Source organism: Perognathus longimembris, chromosome 1 (assembly GCF_023159225.1).
Source record: "Perognathus longimembris pacificus isolate PPM17 chromosome 1, ASM2315922v1, whole genome shotgun sequence".
NCBI classification, from domain to species: Eukaryota; Metazoa; Chordata; class Mammalia; order Rodentia; family Heteromyidae; genus Perognathus; species Perognathus longimembris.
The window spans coordinates 82,968,432-82,990,504 of NC_063161.1; the positions used below are offsets into that span (position 1 = coordinate 82,968,432).

Consider the following 22,073-nt stretch of genomic DNA (forward strand, 5'->3'; position numbering starts at 1 on the left):
CAAAGAGATGGAAAGAAACATTTGTCCAACCTAAAACAGAACTTTTGAAAACAGCTAGCACTAGAAAGGCCAAGAGTTCAAATTACGTAACAGAAAACAGGGCTGAGGATATGGCCTAGTGGCAAGAGTGCTTGCCTCGTATACATGAGGCCCTGGGTTCAATTCCCCAGCACCACATATACAGAAAATGGCCAGAAGCGGCGCTGTGGCTCAAGTGGCAGTGCTAGCCTTGAGCAAAAATAAGCCAGGGACAGTGCTCAGGCCCTGTGTCCAAGCTCCAGGACTGGCAAAGAAAACAAAGGTCCTTGGGCTGGCAGTATGGCTCAAGTGGTAAAGCATCAGCTAGGATCAGGCAAGCTGATAGAGAATATTAGGCCCTGAGTTCAAACTTCTGGTGAGAGAGAGGAAAGGGTGGGAGAGGGAAGAGCAGAGGGAGAAGGGGGAAGGAAGAGGGGGAGAGAGAGAGATAAATCCATTCAAAATAGAAAGTGAGTTCATACTACAAGTTCAGCCAAGACTCTCATTTTTGGCTAATTTCCTCCGTAAGATCTATTACTGTTTCTGGTCACTCCTCAAATAAACTGCAAAACAGTATTTTTAAAGCCATTTTTATTACCTTACACCCATGTATGAGGTCCTAAGCACTGTTCCCAGCAACACACACACACACACACACACACACACACACACACACACACATTTAGTGGTGGCTTGCTTTTTATAGTGTGTGTGTGGGGGGGGGGTCCTGGGGCTTGAACTCAGGGCGAGCACTGTCCCTGAGCTTTTTATGCTCAAAGCTAATGCTCTACTATTTCAATAGCAGCTCTACTTTGGGGGTGGGGGTGTTTTTGTTTGTTGGGGTTTTTTTGTTTTTTTTTGCAGTTTACTGGAGTTGAGTCTCATAGACTTTCTTCCCCAAGATTGACTTCGAACAGTTTTCCTCAATTCTCTGCCTCCTGAGCAAACAGGATTACACTGTGAGCCTTGGATGCTCAGCCATTTTTTTTTTTTTTTTTTTTTACCATTTGAATCACAACTCACACTAAAGAGATAAATGGGAATTTTTTGCACAATGAAGGTTAGGATGCCGTTGCATCCTCTGCCATTGCAAAGATAACAGATGGAAAAAGAAAACCAATTAATCATTAGACTCTTAGCAAAGTAAACAGGCTCTCTCAATGGATTCTTGGTGAAGTGACACCAGATTCAAGATATGCTGGGGCTGGGAATATGGCCTAGTGGCAAGAGTGCTTGCCTCCTACACATGAAGCTCTGGAAAACGGCCAGAGGGGGCGCTGTGGCTCAGGTGGCAGAGTGCTGGCCTTGAGCGGGAAGAAGCCAGGGACAGTGCTCCAGGCCCTGAGTCCAAGGCCCAGGACTGGCCAAAAAAAAAAAAAAAAAAAAAGACATGCTAAATATAAGTAAAATGAAATTACAGTTCCTTATTACCCTAAATTAAGGTCTGGGATAGAGCTGGCAATAATTTACTATCTACCTACACCAGTGCATCTCTAACACTATAATGATGAACCAGATAAGGAAGTATAATTTAAAAGGCTATAATTTTAAAGGAACAGCAATCCCCAGAAATGAGATGATAATAAGATGTACTAAAATAATGCTGATGTTAGAATGTAGTAGGTCATGTTTCTTGTTACCTTTTTGGAGGGAGGACTGAGGCTCAGGACCTCATTCTTGTTAGAAAAGCACTCTGCCACTTTTTTTTTTTTTTAACTGTATTTTTTTCTTTTCTTTTTTGATACTGGGGATCAAACTCAGGGCATTGCACTTGCTTAGCAAGCACTTTGCCACTGAGCTACATCCCAGCCCACTCTGCCACTTGAACCACACTCCCAGCCCTTTTTGCTTTTACTATTTTTTGAATAGGGTCTCACTTTTTGCCAAGCTGGCCCGGATTGTGAGCCTCTTATTTAAGTTTCTCCAATAGCTAGGTGGACAGTATGCACTATTCTGTCAGCTTTTTAATGGTATGATAGGATCTCATAAGCTTTTTGCCCAGATTGGCCTGCAACCATAATCTTCCCAATCTAACCTGAGAAGCTAGGATTACAAGCAAGGGTCACAGGCCAGTCTTTTAAATATTTTAGATAATATGGTTACTATATTTTTATAGGAAAATAAATTACAAAAACTTCAAGAATGACCATATACTTTAAGCTTTAAATTAAAATAAATTTTTATTCAAAGCATCTTTTAAAATTACAGCATATTTAGTCATATGCTGCTAACTGCTAAACTATATAACTTTGCCATAATAAAGCAAAAAACACTTCCAAAATTTGAATGTAAACCACATTTTTAAAACAAAAAGCAGTCTGAACTCACCTCAAATTTTAGATGCCAATATATTTTGTCCAAATATATAACTTATATCAAAAATGAACCTTTAAAAATGTATCCATAGTGAACAGTTATCATCTCTTTAATTGTTCTAGTTATACAAATTTTAAAAGTGTCTCTGAAATAACTAGTGTGGTTGACAAAAGCCGACTGGAAACAAACAAAAACCCTTCCTTTTGGAAGGTCTTAAAATTTATCATCTGGCAAATACCTGCATTTTCAAACTTTGTATTGCCCTTTCTTCCTTAAGTAAATTTATCAAATTTTAAACTTCCCAAGACTGATGAGTGTTGCTTTTCAGTTCATATACTCAGGTTTACTCAAGAGAAAAAATTCTTAAGTAAATGTTGAAACTAAACCGAGAAAATTCAGATGCTATGCTCTCTCTCACCACATTTTAAGTGCTCCAAGTTAAAATTCTATATACCAGATTACAAACAAAATTCTTAGACTATTTATTACCAATATAAATTTTCTTCTTAGAAAAAATCCCTAAATATTTGTAATTTACTGTACAGAGGAATTACATTTTTAAAGTATGTCCTCATCATACACATTATTTGCAATTCTTATATTCAGTTTCATACTTTTGCTTCTTTCAAGACAATTACATACCTCTTTCCCCATGGCTATTCATTTTAAACTATTTGTATACTGCAATACATTGGGATTTTTGGATAAAGAAGCCTACATTCTAGATAATGTGTGAACTACACTTGTAGCATACCACCTAAACTCAAAGTAAAACAGGCTCTGAAGAATCCATCCTTCCTTCTACTACTCTGTGTTTTACTCTAAGCAATCTCTAACTTACCATGCTATGCATGTAATTTAATTCAGCTTACAACTAAAGCTGAAGTAACAGTTTTATGCCTACATTGGGAGGTGGACTGCTCAGATTTTCTTTCTTTAAAACATGTTTCAGTACATAAAATGGTGCTCAATAATTTCATTTATTTGGAAAACAAGATTTAAAACCACCACAAGTCAACACATTTGCAGTTCAAACTATTCCAGATGCCTACATAGTTAAGTAGCTAATATTTTTCTGCTGTGTTTAACTGACAGCTAAATTTAGTGAACACAAAATAGTTTGGCATATTATTCTGAAGTAAAGCAAAAAGGTGGCTTTATGCACTGAAAATATAAATATGGAGGCTTCCATCTGCTAAAAACTCTAAACAAGCAGTACAAATAAAATTTAGTGTTTACTAATAAAAGATCTACAACATTTCACTACACAACAACCCTGTAGAAATCCCTTTTATTAATACAAACACAAGTGCCACATCTCATTACAGGGCCCACAAAAGATGTAATTGGTATAGATATGTACACCAATTACCATGTTACCTAGACTTTGCAAGATTAATCATTCAATTTCAGCAAATGAGAAGTGTGAAATGTGCAAAAATTCCCAAGTTAACATGCGAAGGGTGACAAGTGCTTTTTAAACTTAAACATTATAGTGAATTATAAAGCCCCAGAAAGATAGAGTAAGACTGATTTTACTCCACTTTTGAAAACTCTGAATTGTGGTGCAGCTTACCAAAACCCTCAACTATCTACTGGCTGACAAGTCCATGACTTAGAGCATCTTCCCATTCTCCAGGTTATTGGGCATGCTATTTTGCAACTTTAAAACATTGATCTCATACATCCATCTTATAATTTCCTGCCTGCATACAGTATTATTAAACATACAAATAAACATTGTTAAAAAAAATCTTACAAATAATCTACTTCAACCTTCTTTGGCTATCTGTACCATTCCTTTTCTTTCTACACAAATGTCTTATTCAGAAAGTGCCTCCTGTGAGAACTGCTTCCACTGAATGTATTAAACTTGCAAAATCTAGCTTCCCACAATATGTAGTTTTCTACCCTGTACTATGCAGTCCATATTTACAAAATATTTTAAACTTTACATCAAATCCATTTCCATAGAAAAAAAGTGCATTTCTCTCTCACCCCATATTCTGGAGCAATGACATTCTTCATAAATTTCTACAGAATAGCAGCCTATGACAAGCAAATAAGGTGCTTAGCTTATGCCCAAAGATCTACTTTGTAAGTACGCTGGGCAGTACTTTTGTACAGTGCAGTCTGTGTGCAGCCTACTGGCGGAGCGGAGCACCCGTCAGATTGGCGAGCTCGATGAGGGCCAGGGCCCCGTGCAGGCGTTCCCGCTGCTCTTGTAGCCGGCGCTGGGCACCGCTCTTCTCGTCTTCCTCCTCATCAGACTGAAGGTATTCCAGAGGGTCCTGCTGCTCCTGATCTGCCTTCTGAACCAGCTTGGCTTTTAAGGTGGGAGCACGCTGCTCCCTCATTTCCCAATATCTGTGTGAAAGGTGGACACATTAATTATTTGGAACACGTCTAATTCCCAAATACTGACTTTTCTTTTTTTCAAAAAGTAGTTCCTTAATACAGTATAGCTTTTCTGTGTTTCAGCTTATACAGTTGTAGTGATTTCACATGTATCATAAATATTCCCATTTATAGAGGGTAAAACTCACCTTGAAGAAATAAAAACTTCTGTTCAGGGTTCTATAACTAAAACCCAGCAGTTTCAAATTTCATACTCAACGCTAATGGTCTGTTTTTAACCATTAAACTGTTATTGTACTGGGGCTGGGGATGTACCTCAGTATTACAGTGCTTGCCTAACATTGAGTTCAATCTCTAGCACTGCAAAAGAAATGAACTAAAGGAAAAGAAACTGGATGGGAGGGGAGTTGAGGGGAAGGAGAGAGGGAGGAAGGGAGGGAGGAAGAGAGGGTGGGAGGAAGGAAGGGAGAAATGAGCTATGTATCATATTAAACCCACAATATAGTTGAGAAATAGAAAACACAATACCATTACATATAAAAATGTCCATACAGTCTTACATATAAATGTTAGTACTTGCTTTATTTGTTATAACTTAAAACAACCCAATGTCTATCAAAAATTGAAAAGCATCTACATAATTGATTACTATTCAGCAATAAAAGGAATGAACTCTTGATACACTCAACATGGATGCATCTTAAAAATAATGATGTTGAATGAAAGAGGCCAAACAGGCTGTACTACATTTATATAAAATTCTAAGAAAAGCCCAGCAGTGGTGGCTCATGACTGTCATACTAGCTATGTAGTCGGTGAGATCCTGATTGTGGTTCTAGACCAGCCTGGTAGAAAAGTCTGAGAAACTACATCTCAATGCAGGAAGCTGAGTGTGGTAGGGTGTGTCTGTCATGGAACTAGGGTGGGAAGCAAAAGACAGGAAGATCTCAGTCCAGGTGCATGCTCAGGCAGGAAGTGAAATCCTTTTTCCAATATAGGGAGGTAGAGCCCCTTCGAAGCAAGTACAGGATCCTGAACTTGATCCTAAATGTAGAAACAGCCTGTGAAGCTGTGAAGAAGCACAGCAAGGTGCTGTTGGCTAGTCCACGACATGTAAGTTCTTAATCTTTAAGAGAAAAAAGTTTATACTGACCCCCTCACAGCAATATGGCATGCAAATTCATGAAGTATTGTGCATTTTTCAATGAGCAGTCAGAGAAGCCTTTGAAAAAGCTTATTAGGAAAACTTGTGTTTAAGGTACTCAAACTAATGATCATACTATACCACATACACATAGAATCTAATGCTACTCAAAAATTCAGAGGAAAAAAATACTTTTCGAGGTTATTTTACAAAATTTGCATGAAAGCAACTTATTTGAATGAGAGAATCCTCAGTCTCAACCACAACTGCAAGGCAGACAGGAATCTCCTAAGGAGAACACAGGGAAAGGGCTTACTTTGCCAGCCACTCAGCAGCAGCCTTGTTGTCCACCGCTTGGTGTTTGCTCAGTGTGTCCGTGGGCTCTTCTCTCTTCAGCCTGGCATAAGGGTGCTTGGGACAGTGGCGGTTTGCGTGGGTGAATCTGCTCAGGCAGCCTTTAGAACATGGAAGGAAAGTTATTAGAATCCAGCCGGACAGGTGTAATAAAAATGTTCTGTCTTGTTAATATCTAAGAAAAGCAAATTCAGGGAGAGATTCAGGGGGCCGGGGATCTGGCTCAGCGGAAGAGAGCCTGCCTGGCGAGCGCGAGGTCCCGGGTTCGGTCCCCGGTTCCGGAAAAAAAATTACAAAACTATAAAAGACCAAAAAAAAAACAAGGTAAGGGAGGGATTCAGCATTCTATACTGAAACAAGCCTCTACATGGTCTTATCAATGTTAATAAAAGGGACAAGAAAATTGTTCTAACACAACTTGATCATCACCAGCAAATACAAATGATAAACATACCAGAACCTCCTGTTCTTGGAGTCTTTCATCAAAAGATGAAAAAAGTATGAAAACGTTCTCTCAGCTTTGTTGGTAATGAGCATAATTAAAAGCATGTTACATATTCAGTAGCTAATATTCACTTAAGCAAATTAAGTCAAATGAGGAAGTTGGTAGAGCTTTTGCACAATACAGGAAAGAACAGACTGAAGAGACAACTTACAGTGGGAGAAAGCTTTGCTACCTATTCATTAATAAAGATTAATACCCAGAATAAGGAACTAAAAAAATCATAAAAAGTAACCAAACCAAACAATGGACAAATGATCTGAATGAATAGTTTTCAAAAGTACAAAACATAAAAAAAAGTTCATTATCTTTAGCTATCAGGGAAATTCAAAAGTACAATAAGATCTCATCTCACCCATCAGAGCAGTAATTATTAAAATAAAAAAATCTCGGTGAGGATGTGGAGGAACACTTATTAATAGGAATGTAAATTAGTGCAGCACCTATGAAAAACAGTACTAGCCAGGCGCCAGTGGCTCACGTCTGTTGTCCTACCTACTCAGGAGGCTGAGATCTGAGAATTGCTGTTCAAAACCAGCCCAGGCAGGAAAAGTCCATGAAACTTATCTCCAATTAACCACCAGAAAAACTGGAAGTGGCACTGCGTCTCAAGTGATAAAGTGCTAGCCTTGAGCTAGCTCAGGAACAGCACCCAAGCCCAGAGTTCAAGCCCCGCAATCAACAACAACAAAAAAAGTATTCAGGTTCCTCAAAATCTAAAAATAGGACTATAGCATTCTTAACCTAGGCAGCATGCAAAGGAAGACACCTGTACACCCATTTCCTGTGGTATTGTTCATAATAGCCAAGATAAGGAAGGAGCCAGTCTAAATGCTAGTCAGTAGATGAATGGATAAAGAAAATAAGGTATATACATAATGGCGTATATACACAAAAAAGACTAAAGTTATATATTTGCAGAAAACTCAAAGACATCATGTTAAATAAGCCGGACACAAAAAGACAAAGAGTATAAGTTTTCTAAATATAAAATTAAATGTAAAAAAGATAAGTTTGTGGACATTGTAATATTTATAACAATAAAAAACTACAAAGTAACAGAATTATACTGAATTTTATAAATAAAAATGTAGAAAAATATTTATAAGTTGTGATAAAAGATTAGTTAATATGCTTATTTCAGTTTAGTAGTTGAAAAGTTTAACCAGACACAAGAGCTTCTACCTCTAATTCCAGCTACTCAGGAGGCAGAAATTGAGGATAGTAGTTCTAGGTTAGCCTGAATGAAAAGTTAACAAGACTCCCATACCAGCAAATAAACAAGGGGTGGTGGCTCACACTATAATCCTAGCCATGCAGTAAGTAGGTGTGAGTTAGAGGATTGTGGTCCGGGAGGGGAGTAGGAAATAAGACTCTACCTGAAAAACAAATTAAGCTGGTTCATGTCTCAAGTGGTGAGGCATCTGCCAAGTAAGCACCAGACTTAAGAGTTCAAACCCAAGTAACTCTCCACCCAAAGTTGAAAACTTTGAACCCAATGTAAAAGACGACTCTGAAGGCTGTATTTACTTTCAGAGATTTTTTTTCTCCTCCCTAAAACTAAATATAGCATTTTGAATTTTCTTTTAAGGCTTTCATTTAAAAAGAATAATTCATTTAGGAATCAAGGCATTTCCAAGAAATTAAGCATAGATCATAATTAGCAAGGAAGAAAATGTGGGCCAGGGTAGAGCAGAGTAGTAGGATGCCTGTCTAGCATGCATATATGCCCTAGGCTCCATCCTCAACACTTGAGGGTAGGGGTGGAAGGCTTATATGATGTTTTACAAAATTTTAACAAAAATTCTGCTCCTTGAAAAAAATTCAAGTAAAACACATTTTACCTATGAACTCACTACTATTTTTCTAGAAACTGAACTTTAAGTACCATACCATTTTCTGAACAAACAAAAGGCTTCTCTCCAGTATGAAGACGCTGATGAGTCTTGAGCTGTCCACTTTGAACAAAGGCTTTTCCACAGTCTGGATAGTCACACAGATAGGGTCTCTCACCTAAAAAGACAGATGTTATTTTATACCTGAGACAATAAGAGACTGCCCAATAAAATACATCACTGCACACACAAGGGACAAATGGGAAAGTACAGGACATCACGTGGGTGATAACAAGCAGGTCTCTTCTAGAGAACACATTATTCTCTTTAGGCCATGGGCTATTGAGAACCTAGTCTTAAGTCCTTGGAGTTTTCATTTTTATCTTGCTATACTTTTTATTCCCCACAATTTAAATCCTGCACTCTTGCTGATTCTTTACAATGTCTCCCACTCTTGTTTTCCTTGGGCAATTTCCTCTAGGATGGCCTCCAATATCACCCACCCTGACGGGACAGCTAGCTGGCCTCTAGACTCTTCCTTACATAGCATTTCCATAGTAGTGGGCATGGAGCTTTTTGTCATACCATCTACCTCCCAGATCACTCCCAACACTATTCCTTTCCTTGGACAACTAAAAATTACATGCTAACTTTTAAATGTCATATGTAATCTTAGCTACTGGGAGGGGACAGAATTTACCTGTATCTCCTAGCCATTCTAGCCAGGAGGATATTCTTACTGATCTTGTTTTTTGTTTTCTTTTGTTTTGATTTAGGAGTGAACTAATTATATTTTTTTAATATCAAAGTCATCAAAATTAAATTACTTCATGAAGTAGCAGTTTTAATAATAGAATCTAAAGTTAGTCATGGTAATCTAGCATAATAGTTTAAGTAATGGTATCTGATATAGCTAGTCAGCTTTGTTTGTAATGATTCAAAATTTAAACTTTACCTCTTTTTAGGGATTTAACTAGAAAGGTATACCTCTGAAAACACCCAAAGAAAGACAGTAAGTTGTGTGTGATGGCCCATGCCTGTAAACCTAGCTACTGGAGAGGCAGAAACAGAATTATCAAGGGTTCAAGGTCAACCCAGGGTAAAATAGTGAGATCTTATCTCAAAAACCAGGGCTAAGGGCATAGCTCAAGAGCAGAGTAATGGTTTACCAAGCACAAGGCTTCTAAATTATTAGTTCAAATCCCTGAACTAAAAAAAAGGGGGAGTAAAGGGGTGGATTGTGAGGTAAAAGCCCAAGTTCTAGACTAGTACTGAAATAAATCTCATTAGAAAAACTCTGAGGAAAAGGGCAGATTCATTTGTGTGATTTCAATACATAATAATTACTATTAATATTGGTCTTATTTACCCTTTTTCATATGAAGTATATGTCACACATACTGAAGATCTTTAGACTTCTACATTTCAAGTGCCAAGAGTTACACATACACCAGGGAGGTGTAGATCTCAAATTAAGGGCCTGATACATTGTAAGTCAGTGGTAATGCATGTTTTGACACTTAAGTTTCATGTATAAATTACTAGGGGAAGACGGGCGATGGTAGCTCATGCCTATAATCCTAGCTACTCAGGAGGGTGAGATCGGAGATCATGATTTGAAGCCAGCCCAGTCAGGAAAAGTTCATGAGACTCCTATCTCTAATAAACTACCAAAAACTGGAATTGGTACTGTGCTCAAAGTGGTAGAGTGCTCTAGCCTTGAGCAAAATAGCCCAGGGATGGTGCCCAGGCCCTGAGTTCAAGCCCCATACATACATACATACATACATACATACATACATACATACATACAAGAATAGGGAACTATAAGGTTCCTTCCCCTGAGGCCAACTTTTTAGGAAGAGAAAAGCGATCCTCTATAAATTAAGTTTGGGATCAATGTTAAATGAAATAATTTCTATATACAAATAAACATGATGATAATCGTCGGATAGCTATTTGAAATACATTTAATTCTGAAAAATCACAATTCAACATAATTTTAATGGTTAGGTCAAATATTCTAATGGCACATTGAGTACTCTAAATATACTAGTAACAATTAATAATTACTTTGAAACATATAGACTTATCTCCATCTGCTCAGTGAACAAGACCAAGAATTGACAGATGAGACTACACCAAATTAAAGTTTCTACATGTCAAAATAAACAATTACCAGAACCAAGAGACAATACAGAGAAAAAAAAAAAACTTTACCAGCTATTTCATAAAAAGAGCTAGGAAAGGGCTGGGGATATGGCCTAGTGGCAAGAGTGCCTGCCTCATATACATGAGGCCCTGGGTTCGATTCCCCAGCACCACATATACAGAAAATGGCCAGAAGGGGCGCTGTGGCTCAAGTGGCAGAGTGCTAGCCTTGAGCAAGAAGAAGCCAGGGACAGTGCTCAGGCCGAGTCCAGTCCCCAGGACTGGCCAAAAAAAAAAAAAAAAAAAAGAGCTAGGAAAGCTACACAGTGAAAGAACAAAGTAATTAAGGGCAAATGAATTGAACACTTTTCTCATAAAAAGAAACACAAATAGCTAATAAATACAGAAGTGTTCAACATTGTTAGCCATAAAGAATATACAAATTGAAACTAGAAGATTCCATCTCATCCCATCAAAAGGGCAATTATCAAAAAGACAAAAATAAATGCTGGCAAGGATTGGGGAAGAGTTTTATACACTGTTGGATAGAATGTAAATTAGTACAACAACTATGAAAATCAGCATGGAGGTTCCTCAAAAAAATTAAAACTCTAAGCCACTCTTGGGAATATATCCAAAAGACAGTAACTCAATATGTAAGAAACCTACACAGCAATATCCATGCTATTGTTGTCTGTCTATCTATCTATCTATCTATCTATCTATCTATACCTACCTACCTACCTACCTACCTACCTATCTATCCATCCATCCCCAGCATAATGAAATCTACCAAAAGCCATATGAACTGGAATATGGCAGAGGAGGTGAAATTTGCTCCAAGTGTACTGTCTGGAAATATCGCAAAACAAAATCTCATACTACAATGCATGCGAATTCAAAAATAAAGTGTTAAAAAGTTAGTGATTGCTATTTTCATATTTGGCCTACAAATGAATTTTAACAATTAAGTCATCATGGGCTGGGAATATGGCCTTTCAGTAAAGTGCTCGCCTCATATACATGAAGCCCTGGGTTCAATACCTCAGCACCACGTATATAGAAAACGGCCAGAAGTGGCACTGTGGTTCAACAGCGGTTCAAGTGGTAGAGTTCTAGCCTTGAGCAAAAAGAAGCCAGGGACAGTGCTCAGGCCCTGAGTTCCAGCCCCAGGCCTGGCAAAAAACAACAACAAAAAACCCCCAACAATTAAGTCATTTTAAGAGGATATCAAGTAAAATTCAAGTAGGCAGAGGGTAGAACCTATTTTACAATAATATGACTGAGACATGTAATTTAATTACAATAATTTTAAGAGGGCTCATGGAATAAATGTTAAAAAAAAAAGCCCAATAACATGCTCCACAACCAACAAAAAACAACTGACTACACAGTGCTTAACTTCAAAAACAATAGTGAATAATGTAAGAAAACCTAAGGGTACTAAATTTTTTCTACTTACCTGTATGAGTCCTTTTGTGAGCCTGGAGTGATTTCTCCCTTGGAAATACCCTATTACAGATGTTACAACGGATCCTGCTGGATGAGTGTTCTCCTTCATTGATTAAATCCCGAACTGTATCTGCTCTGGGTCTACCACGCCGGATTCCATCCTGTTAAAAATTTTTATAAACCTTAATATAAATTTTACTCACAAAAACAATATATTATAAAAGATAAGTCTTTTGAGTGACAATAACAAAAACAGTGGGGCAAGTAGTTCTAATAGTCCACCCCTTAATAAATCAATGAAAATTTTAGGAAAAACTATCCAAATTAGCCCTGTGGCAACTCAGCAAATACTGATTAAGAAGAAAACTTTACAGAGTTTTTACTTATCAATTCTCTTTCCCTTCCCCAGTATGTGTCTTCATAACAAAGCCTACATTCCCATTGTAGGAATCTAGTCCCATCTTCCAAAGGAAACAGAACAGATTTTAATTTCAAATAAGTGTTTGCCTAAGTTACACCTCTCCCAGAACATAAAATTGATTCTTCAGAAGACACTGCTCAAAATCCTTGTAAGGCAAATAACCAGATGGGCAATTAAAGCTGAGGCAAAAAGACACAAGAAAAGTTTGGGAGGAAGAGCTGGGAGCAAATTTCCTTGGAAAATGAAAGCACTGATAAATGCTCAAATATTTAGATATCTACACATGCTCATTTCCAGGCCAGATAGGATGCTCAGAAAAATCTACAAAGACTCTAAAATTTTGCTTCCGGCTGATCTTTATGCTCAGTACAGCAAAAATGAAGGATAAAGTAAGTTTATTTAGTATGGCTATGCATTAAAAATATGCCCTAAGTTTACAGCCCAATGGTAGAGTACAGAGTTCAGCTTCTGCCACTACCATCATGAAACAACAACAAAAGCCATTCTTCAAAGACTTGGAAAAATCTCTCCTTTTTCATTTGGTTAGAAGGTATGAGAACAGTTCCTGGCATTCAAGGAAATCTCTCACAATCCTAAATGGGCAGGCAGAGTGCTGATGGCTCATACCTATAATCCTAGCTACTCAGGAGACTGAGATCTAAGGATTACAGTTTGAAGCCAGCCCAGGCAGGAAAGTCTATGAGTCTCTCATCTCCAATTAACCACCAGAAAACCTGAAGTGGGTCTGTGGCTCAAAGTGGTAGAATGCTAGCCTTGAGCAGGAAAGCTCAGGAAGAGCACCTAGGCCCTCAGATGAAGCCCTACAGTCCCCACTGCCCCCCCCCCCCCGCCCCCCAAAAAATCCTAGATGGCCACAAACTAAAGACATCCCTATTCTTTTTCTAGCTTCATTGGGAATACTTGGGACAGTTGATTTATTTTATTTTTTCCTGGTAAGTCCAGTGTGTCTGCTTCTTCTCAGTCTTCTTCAATTAATTTCATTATGGTAAAGTACTTGCCTGGCACGTTCAAGGCCCTGGTTTAGTACCCTGAGAATAAATACAACAAAAAATACAGACTTAACAGTTTAGAAGTCACTAAAAAATGACAATTCACAATAAACAATAAAAGCAATCTGAGGAGAAAGATTCAGATTTCCAGAATTATAATACACATAATACTCAAAATACCTAGTTTTCACCAAAATATTATAGAGCATGCTAAGAAAACTGTACATTCACAGGAGAAATTAATTGAAGCAGACTGAGAATAAGGAGGCAAACTGGACTTACCAGGGGAAAAAATTTAAATCAACTGTCCCAAGTATTCCCAATGAAGGTAGACAAAGAATGGAATGGGGGGGATTAGAAAGAGGAATAATGTCTCAGTATACAGAATACTAATATTGAGGCAGAATTTATCAAAAGGAACCAGATATTCTGAAGCTGAAAATTACAATAACTGAAATGAAACATATTCATTCAGAAGAACATGCAAGCTTAAAGATAGGTCAATTGAAATAATCTAGCTTGAAGAACAAAAAGAAGAATGAGGAAAAAAGAAAATAGTTTGTAGGACTTCATCTAGCATGCTAACACATAAATAAGTGGAATCCCAAAGGCAAGAGAGAAAAGGGCAGACAGAATATTTTGAAGAAGTAATGGTTGAAAACGTTCCAAATTTGATAAAACAACATACGTCTAAATATCCATGAACTTCAATGAACCTGAAAAGTAAACACAAGAGATCCAAACACATTATAATCAAATTGTCAAGACTAAGAATCTTGAAAGCAGTGAAAGGGTAGGGACTCATCATTTTTAAAAGGTTCTCAGCGAGATTCACAGTTGATTTCAACAGAAACTTTGTAATCTGATTATATGTTTAAGGTCCTAAAATATATATATGTGGCTAGGTGGCAGTGGCTCACACCTATAATCCTAGGTATTCAGGACAATGAGATCTGAGAACGTCAGTTTGAAGCCAGCTAGGGTATACAAATCCAAAAGACTCTAATCTCCAATTAACTAGCAAAAACACAGAAGTGAAGATGTGGCTCAAGTGGCAGAGAGTCTGCCACGAGTAGAAAAAGCCTAACAAGAACATAAGGCTCCAGACAGCTATCACAAAAACTAAAAGAAAACAAAATTTTACAAAAAAATTCCTTTTTAAAAAAACAAGTGGTTCTCTTCTAAGAAAGAAACAGAACACAAAATATGGCTAATTAAAAACTTCAGTGAGAGCTGGGTGCCAATGGCTCATGCCTGGAATCCTAGCTACTCAGGAGGCTGAGATTAGAGGATCACAGTTCAAAGCCAACCTAGGCAGCAAAGTCCATGAGACTCATCACCAATAAACTACTTAGAAAAAGCCAGAAGTGGCACTGTTGTTCAAATGGTATACTGCTAGCCTGAGCACAAAGGCTCAAGGGCAGAGCCTACGCCCTGAGTTCAAACCCCAAGCCCAACAAAACTAAAAAACTACCAACCAAAAAACAACAACAAAAACCTTGAGTGAGGAACCACGTGTGGTAGTATGGTATTCCTGCTGATCTCAACTATTCAAGAGGCTGAGATGGAGGATTTCTAAAGCAAAATGACTGGCAGTACAGGGATATGACAAATTACACAGAATTCTAGATACTCACCCACAGTAAGACCAAAAGAGTATACTCTTAGAAAAACAGTATGGTACAGTGCCTAAGTGCCTCTCTCTTCATTTTTACATAAAATAATATACATATTGAAACAACCTCCAAGATATGGAAACAAGAGACCTCAGGGAGAAAGGGTGAAAAAGTGCAGCATGGTGCTCACTGGACAATGATGAAAGTGAATTAACTATACATCTTATGGGTGAAGACAGGAGGGAGGGGCTGGGAGAGAATGAAGAAACCAATGACACTGTATGAGAGGAAATGTACTCATTACCTGACTCATGTAATTATTATCCCTCTGTATATCACCTCTATAATAACAATGAAGTAAATTAATTTTTTTAAAAAAGGACTGGCAGTGTAGCTCAGGAGGTAGAGTTCTCCTTATTAAGCATAAGACAGAGTTCAATCTCCAATATCACCAAACAAACAAAAATTTGATCATACAAATACTCTGCCATGAAAGGATCCTTTTCTTGTGTGTGTATGGGGGGGGGGGCGGTTCCTGGGGCTTGAACTCAGGGCCTGGGTGCTGTCCCTGGGCTTTTTCACTCAAAGGTAGTGCTCTACTACTTGAGCCACAGCTCTACTTTCAGCTTCTTTTTTTGGTGCTTAATTGGAGATGAGAATCTCGTGGACTAAGAAATGTAATATTCATTAGCTCACTTATGAAATATTAACCACTCTATACAGCATCTAAATTATATATGCATATATATAAATATATTTTTTTTGAATTCTCATAGACTTTCCTGCCCAGGCTGGCTTCAAACCAGAATCCTGCAATCTTAGCCTCCTGAGTAGTTAGGATTATAGGCATGAGCTAACAACTGCGCCTGGCTTTTCTAATATTCTTAAAAATATGTTATTGACTCTGTGCAATTCAGAATAACTGATTTCCTGTTGAATATTTAATAAGCCAGGTGCCAGTGGCTCATACCTGTAATCCTAGCTACTAAGAAGGCTGAGATCTGAGGATTGAGGTTCAATGCCAGCTGGGGAAAGTCTTTGAGACTCTTAGCTCCAATTAATCACCAAAAAGCCTAAAGTAGTGCTGTGTGGATCAAGTGATACAGCACCACTAACCTTGAGTAAAAAACCTTAGTGGCAGCTCCCAGCACAGGTACAGGCACATGCACATGCACACAAATTATATATGTAATATGTATATAAGAAAAAATATATAATATACAAAATACATGCATATATATGAGAACAAAGCATGTCTAATAGAGAGGAAGACACAAAGGTAACCATATTGCTATATCTCATATAACACTTTGTTTCTCCACAAGCAAAACACGTTTTCCAAAGGAGTAAGTCCTGCAAAATACAACACAATCCAACATACTGACCACAGACAGGTAAGGTTTCCACTAAATATACTCTTTTGGCTGAGTCACCTAATGCCCTAAGAAAATGAAGGAGTATCTTTTAACAATACATATTAAAATAAGCCATACAACTTACTTAAAAAGAACCATTTTCATTTTGTTCCTAACAATAATAAGAAAACTACGTTTCTAGGCAAGTTTTGACAATTATAGCATAACTCATAAACCAATTCATCTGTAGCCTAAGGAACAAATCTTATCAAGATTGTGGACAGCTTACAAGAAAAAGATATGCCAGTAGGAAATTTCCAGAAGCATGATTTCATTACTAAAAACCGTGTGCTATCCTGGGGCTTGAAATCAGAGCTTAGATGCTAACCCTGAGCTTTTTTCTTTCTTTCTTTCTTTCTTTTTTTTTTTCTTTCCTCAAAACTAGCACTCTACCACTTGGCTTTTTGGTGGTTAACTGGAGATAAACAATCTCATGAACTTTCCTGGCCAAGCTGACTCTGAACTGCAATTCTCAGATCCCAACCTCCTGAGTAGCTAGGATTACTCAGTGGTGTGAGCCACTAGTCTCCAGCTCCTTTACTAAGTGTAACTTAAAAAAAAAAAAAAAAGAATTCTAGTAACTCCAGAAGGCAATTAGTAATTTTGAAAATGTTTAGTCATGTGATGACTAAGAAACTTAAGTACTTGACATTTTTATACAGTGATATTCAAATAAAGAGAATAAACGTAACCTAGAAGGTAAAGTAAATTAGGTCTTAGGGGAAGGTGTTTGTACCTCGATGAGAAACTATAATTGATCCTATTTCCTCTCTCATAGATCTAGATCCAAGCTTCCTATAACCTCCTATCTACCTCCTAACTCTTTCTCTCATCTAGATTTATCTTCACAGCTTCCCAATTCTTAATTCTAATTTATCTATGACATTGTATGTACCCTTGTATAAATCAACTGAGACACTGATTAGCTATAAGCAATATTTCATAAGTATTCTACATCAGCTGCTACTAAACAAAATTAAATAACCCCCTTAAAGTCACCCAGTATATGTGATATACCTATGAGCAATGTGATGTAGGGATTAAAAACAAAGGTTCTGGAAGGTTTCTCAGTCCTGCCACCTACAAATCTTAATCTCAAGGACTCTTTTCTACCTCTCCTTCCTCATCACGTAAACAAGATTAAATGAATTCAAAATGTCAGAATACCCAACAGAACTGGGCAGTAGTTTGCTGCTAACATTATGAAGCGCTTACTCCATGCCAGGCAAGAAATAGCAACTACTATGCCACCTGACACAGGTTTAACATGATGTTAACCAAAAATTAGCACATACAAACTACTATAACTTAATTGTATGGCTATGCATATATGCAGTCTAGATGTTTTGATAAAGAAAGGGGACTTGAGATAGACAATGGCAGGTTGTGAAGGGTGAATAGTATCTGAGAAAGATTCCACCTCCCAAGCATAAGGTTATGAATGCATTCTGAATAGAGGAATAGGGACACAGAGGGCATGGGGAGGATTGGAATAATGTTAAACCTGTTGTCTTCTCCCTCAGAATTCTACAAAACAGAAGATATGTTAATATATAATTATACACCAATAGTGCTACAGAATCTTGTAGTGAGGGGCCTGAGTAAGTTGGCAGATGTATATGCTCACCTAGATGAGGGTGGCAGTGTTGGACAGCAACAAACAAAAAAAGCAAGAGAAAGTTGACACAGGGCTGTAGGCACAGATGTTAACTCCTCCCCTGGGAGCAGTAGCAACAAGACAGTAAGTGCACAAATGTTCTCAAACCACAGCTGTCTTGACAATTTACAGTATATGCCTCTAAAGAACACATTGAAGTGGTAGCAGGAGTATGTTATTGGCACTGCCTATAACAAACCAGTCATCCATCTTCCCAGGAAGTGAGCACACTTAGCATGATTCACATGAGTCAACAATTACCACAAGTACTTTAAAGAAGCAAAGCAAAGTAAAGGGGTCCGGGACTCCCTCTTAAACCAGTCTGCCAATCCTGAATCAAACTGGCAAACATAAGGATATGTTCCAGATCTTACTTTCTTAAGGTGAGGAAGCTAAATGAATAAACTTCTGGAGCTGTATTTAGATTGCTTCATTAAGAAAAAAAGACAAATGAAAACCAGCTTATCAGGGTTAAAGGTGTAAGAGCACCTCCTAGCAAGCCTAAGCCAATTTCAAACCCTAGTATCACAAAAAAAAGATGAATCAATTTATGAAAGTTACAGTATGAAAGACTATGTGAAAAGAAGAATAAACATAAATGGACTTTCATTCTACAAGTTCTTGATAACATCTGGATTTTACCTCTGAAAGAGATGGACAATAGAAATGAAATTCAAACCTATGCTAACAACTTTTATAAAAGGTTTGGGTGAAGTGTTTCCAGCCACAAAGAATGAACCTGTAGATTTTACTTATCCATGATAACTAACATTACACTTCTTGGGCAATTCAAATTAGATTCAGTTAAAATAAGGAATACAATCACAAACAAAATCTGATAAGTATTTGTGCATGTATGCCTTCATATTGCTTAACAGTATAATATAATGCATTTTAAAGGGCAAAAATGCAAATTATCCAGATTGCCAAAATATCTATGGCACATTCCTGGCCAACTATATAGCCAGGAACAGCAATTATCTCCTTCACTAACATCCAATACTTAATATGATTCCTACTGCTCTTTCACAATACTGAGGTGCGGTCTCAAGTGTGTCAAAGCAGTCATGTAACTTTATAGTTCTTTAATTACAATGCCACTAGTAACAAAGTATCAATTTCCTCAACCCAAACAACATGAAGTTTCAACAACCTTGTTACTTTAAGTGAAACGACCAAACTTACTTCAATCTATTCAGTATATACCAATACAGACTCACTAGTCCACTAAGTAACTTGTTAGCCCTTACGATAAACAAATGTTTACATAGCCACTTAATAAATGAAACCTAGTGATTAACCTTACATTAGCACCGCTTACTCATCAAGATAATACTCATGGAATATCTTTATTGAGCATTTACAGAATGTAAAGTATTGAAGTCCAATAGTGACAGACAAAATGGGTTCAGTCCTCCTGGAGATTTACAGGTGGAAAATACGAGTCATATAAGACCCAATCATTGGGTATGTGATGGGACAGACATATGCATAATGCTTCTCTGCCTGTACTGGTAATTTTATATGTCCATGAATGATGTTATAAGTATGAAAATGGACCTCCGAGATATAGCCGTTGTCATCGGAAAGATACAGCAAGGGGCAAGGAGCCATGAAACCACGACCAACAAACACTCCCAGTTTGCTGTGTGACCGCGGGAAGTTCACCTATCAGTTTCTGTAAGACAGAGCTGCCAGATCTGTAAAGCACAGGCGTTTTAACCTGATGGTCACACCGCTCCCGGGATTGGGAGCTATAAAACGTTAGGAAACAAGTGTAGCACCTCTCGGCGCGCTTTCCGCACTTAGCAATCAGTGTGAGTACCAATGAAGGGCAGCAGATCCCATTTTCGCTATAGAAGTTGCCCCCAACGCCCCTCTTTGCTCTGTGGCTGTCTCCTCAAGGCAGCTGTAGCCAAAAAGGGGCGTTCGGCAGCGACTGGAAAGACTGTCCCCTCCCTTCCTGCACTCCAAGGAAGGGCTCAAGGTCCGGTCCTCCGACTTCACTCTCTGGCCAGAGGATCCAGAGGTGGCCAAGCCGACGCCAGAAGGGGTTAAATTTGGGCTCCCCAGGGCTCGAGATTGCGCTCCCGCCCACTGCACCTGCTAGCCAGCCAGAGGCCTCTGGGAACTCTGGCCGCCAGTCTGACGCGCGATCACCGCCCGACACCCCCACCCCCCCCCCTCCCGCCGCGGGGGCCGGTTTTGGCGCGCGACAGTGACGTCAGCGTCCTGTCAGCCGCTGCCCTGGCCGCGGCCAGAACAACCCCGTATTTTAAACTCGGCCCCGCCCTGCCCAGCGCGGCGGCGGCGGCAGCTGGCTGCCGGGCTGCGCCGTTAACGGGCCCCAGCGGCCCCGCGCCCAATCCACCCGCGCTGCTCACCTTCAAGTGGCCGCTGTCCGGGCTGCTCGCTTCTTCCTCATCCTCACCTCCCGAGGCGGCGGCGACCGAGGCAACGGGAGGGGGCGCGGCCCGGCCCCGCAATCCCGGATGCTCGGCTACAACCGGCAGGGAGGCCGAGGCGGCGCCGCCAGCGGCCCCGGGACTGAGCGTCACGTTGTGCGCGTTCTCGCCCCAGCGCCACGGGTACACCATAAAGTCACTGAAGCCGGGGCTGGTGGGGATGAGCGGCGGCGGTGGCTCCGGCTCCCCTCCGCCGCCGCACGTTGGCTTCAACGGGGTTGTCCTGATGACAGATACCAGCACCCGCTTCGGGGAGTCGTGGCAGAAGATGACCGGCGGCGGCGGGTTGTCCCCCATCTGCGCCTCCATGCCCCGTATCATTACCCGGTCCCAATCCGCAGCTCCGGCGGCCTCGGGCTGCACTCCTGGAGTCCGAGTTTATCCCAAGCTCGCTTGCCCGCGCTGCCCTAAATCACCGATTCAAGCCTGCCGGTTCATGGCAGTCGGACGTTTCCCGGTATCTTGCGCAGCAGAATACCGAAGTTGAGGGACGCAACACTGTCGGCTTCCAGCGGGCAGGGTTGGATCCCAGCCCTGGGGGCCGAGCCCGCCCTCAGCTCTTTGTACTCCCTAAGGCAGGTTGCAGTGGCGGGTAGCAGCGGACGGCCTGGCCCAGGTGGTGACTGGAAAACAGGACGTGCGGCACCGGGCACCCGAAAATATCAACCTGCCACGGCGGTCCCAGCTCCGACTTTTCCCGCGTTACATTTCGCGCCTGGGCGGAGCCAATCACGTCGAAGTCACAGCCCGCTGGCCACAGCGGCGAGTGACAGATCAAGTGAGCCAATGGCTAGGCCTGGGCGTCTTACTAGCCGAAAGGGGCGGGGCTATGCCTGCGCGCGGGTCCTTATGGACGTACGATTGGCTGCCTCTTTTTTTTTTTTTTTCCCCCTGCCACGGGAGCCAACTGTGTTCGAAACTATAAGGGAACGCGAGAAGTCTACGCTTGTCCAGGTACACCCTCCTGGAGCCACGCCCCATCCTAAGTGGCCGGAGTGAGGCCGAGAAGGGGGCAAAGAAGTTGCTGATTGGAGAAGCTGTGAGGGGGTGGAGCCAGGGGCGGTCGTTGGTCGGCTGTGGCGCGCGCCTCGCTCAGCCCCGCCCAGTCCGCTGTGGCTGTTGGGCAGAGGTTCCCGCGCGCCGGAATTTAAAGGGCTGGGGCCGGGCCGCCAACCCCGCCCTCCGATCCGGGAGCTCGGCTCTGTGGAACTGTTTCTCGTACTTCACCGAGTCCCTGTGGTAGCTCCTAGTTTCCTAATGGAGTTCGTCTCCCCAGCTGTGAATTAGACCTAGCCAGGGTCATCCTCTAACCACTTCCCTCCACTAGTCTTTTGGGGCCCTTGGCGGCCATCGCTGTGT

General features: G+C 40.2%; 1 protein-coding gene across 1 annotated transcript; it reads right to left on the reverse strand.

Moving 5' to 3' along the window:
- Positions 1-2,179: 2,179 nt before the first annotated feature.
- Positions 2,180-21,368, reverse strand: Znf367 (zinc finger protein 367). The gene is made up of 5 exons (XM_048331161.1): positions 20,634-21,368; positions 12,141-12,291; positions 8,586-8,705; positions 6,153-6,291; positions 2,180-4,701 (listed from the first exon to the last, which is right to left on the reverse strand). The coding sequence occupies exons 1-5, from the start codon at positions 21,033-21,035 to the stop codon at positions 4,479-4,481; spliced, it is 1,035 nt and encodes a 344-aa protein (XP_048187118.1). The 5' UTR covers positions 21,036-21,368; the 3' UTR covers positions 2,180-4,478.
- Between the last annotated feature and the right edge of the window lie 705 nt (positions 21,369-22,073).

Excerpts from the sequence above, each read along its gene's own strand:
- Znf367 (XM_048331161.1), bottom strand. The coding sequence starts at position 21,035 with ATGATACGGGGCATGGAGGCGCAGATGGGGGACAACCCGCCGCCGCCG. Across the intron at positions 12,292-20,633 it reads CGGACAGCGGCCACTTGAAG|GATGGAATCCGGCGTGGTAG; the intron begins GTGAGCAGCGCG and ends AATTTTTAACAG. Across the intron at positions 6,292-8,585 it reads TTTTGTTTGTTCAGAAAATG|GCTGCCTGAGCAGATTCACC; the intron begins GTATGGTACTTA and ends CATGTTCTAAAG.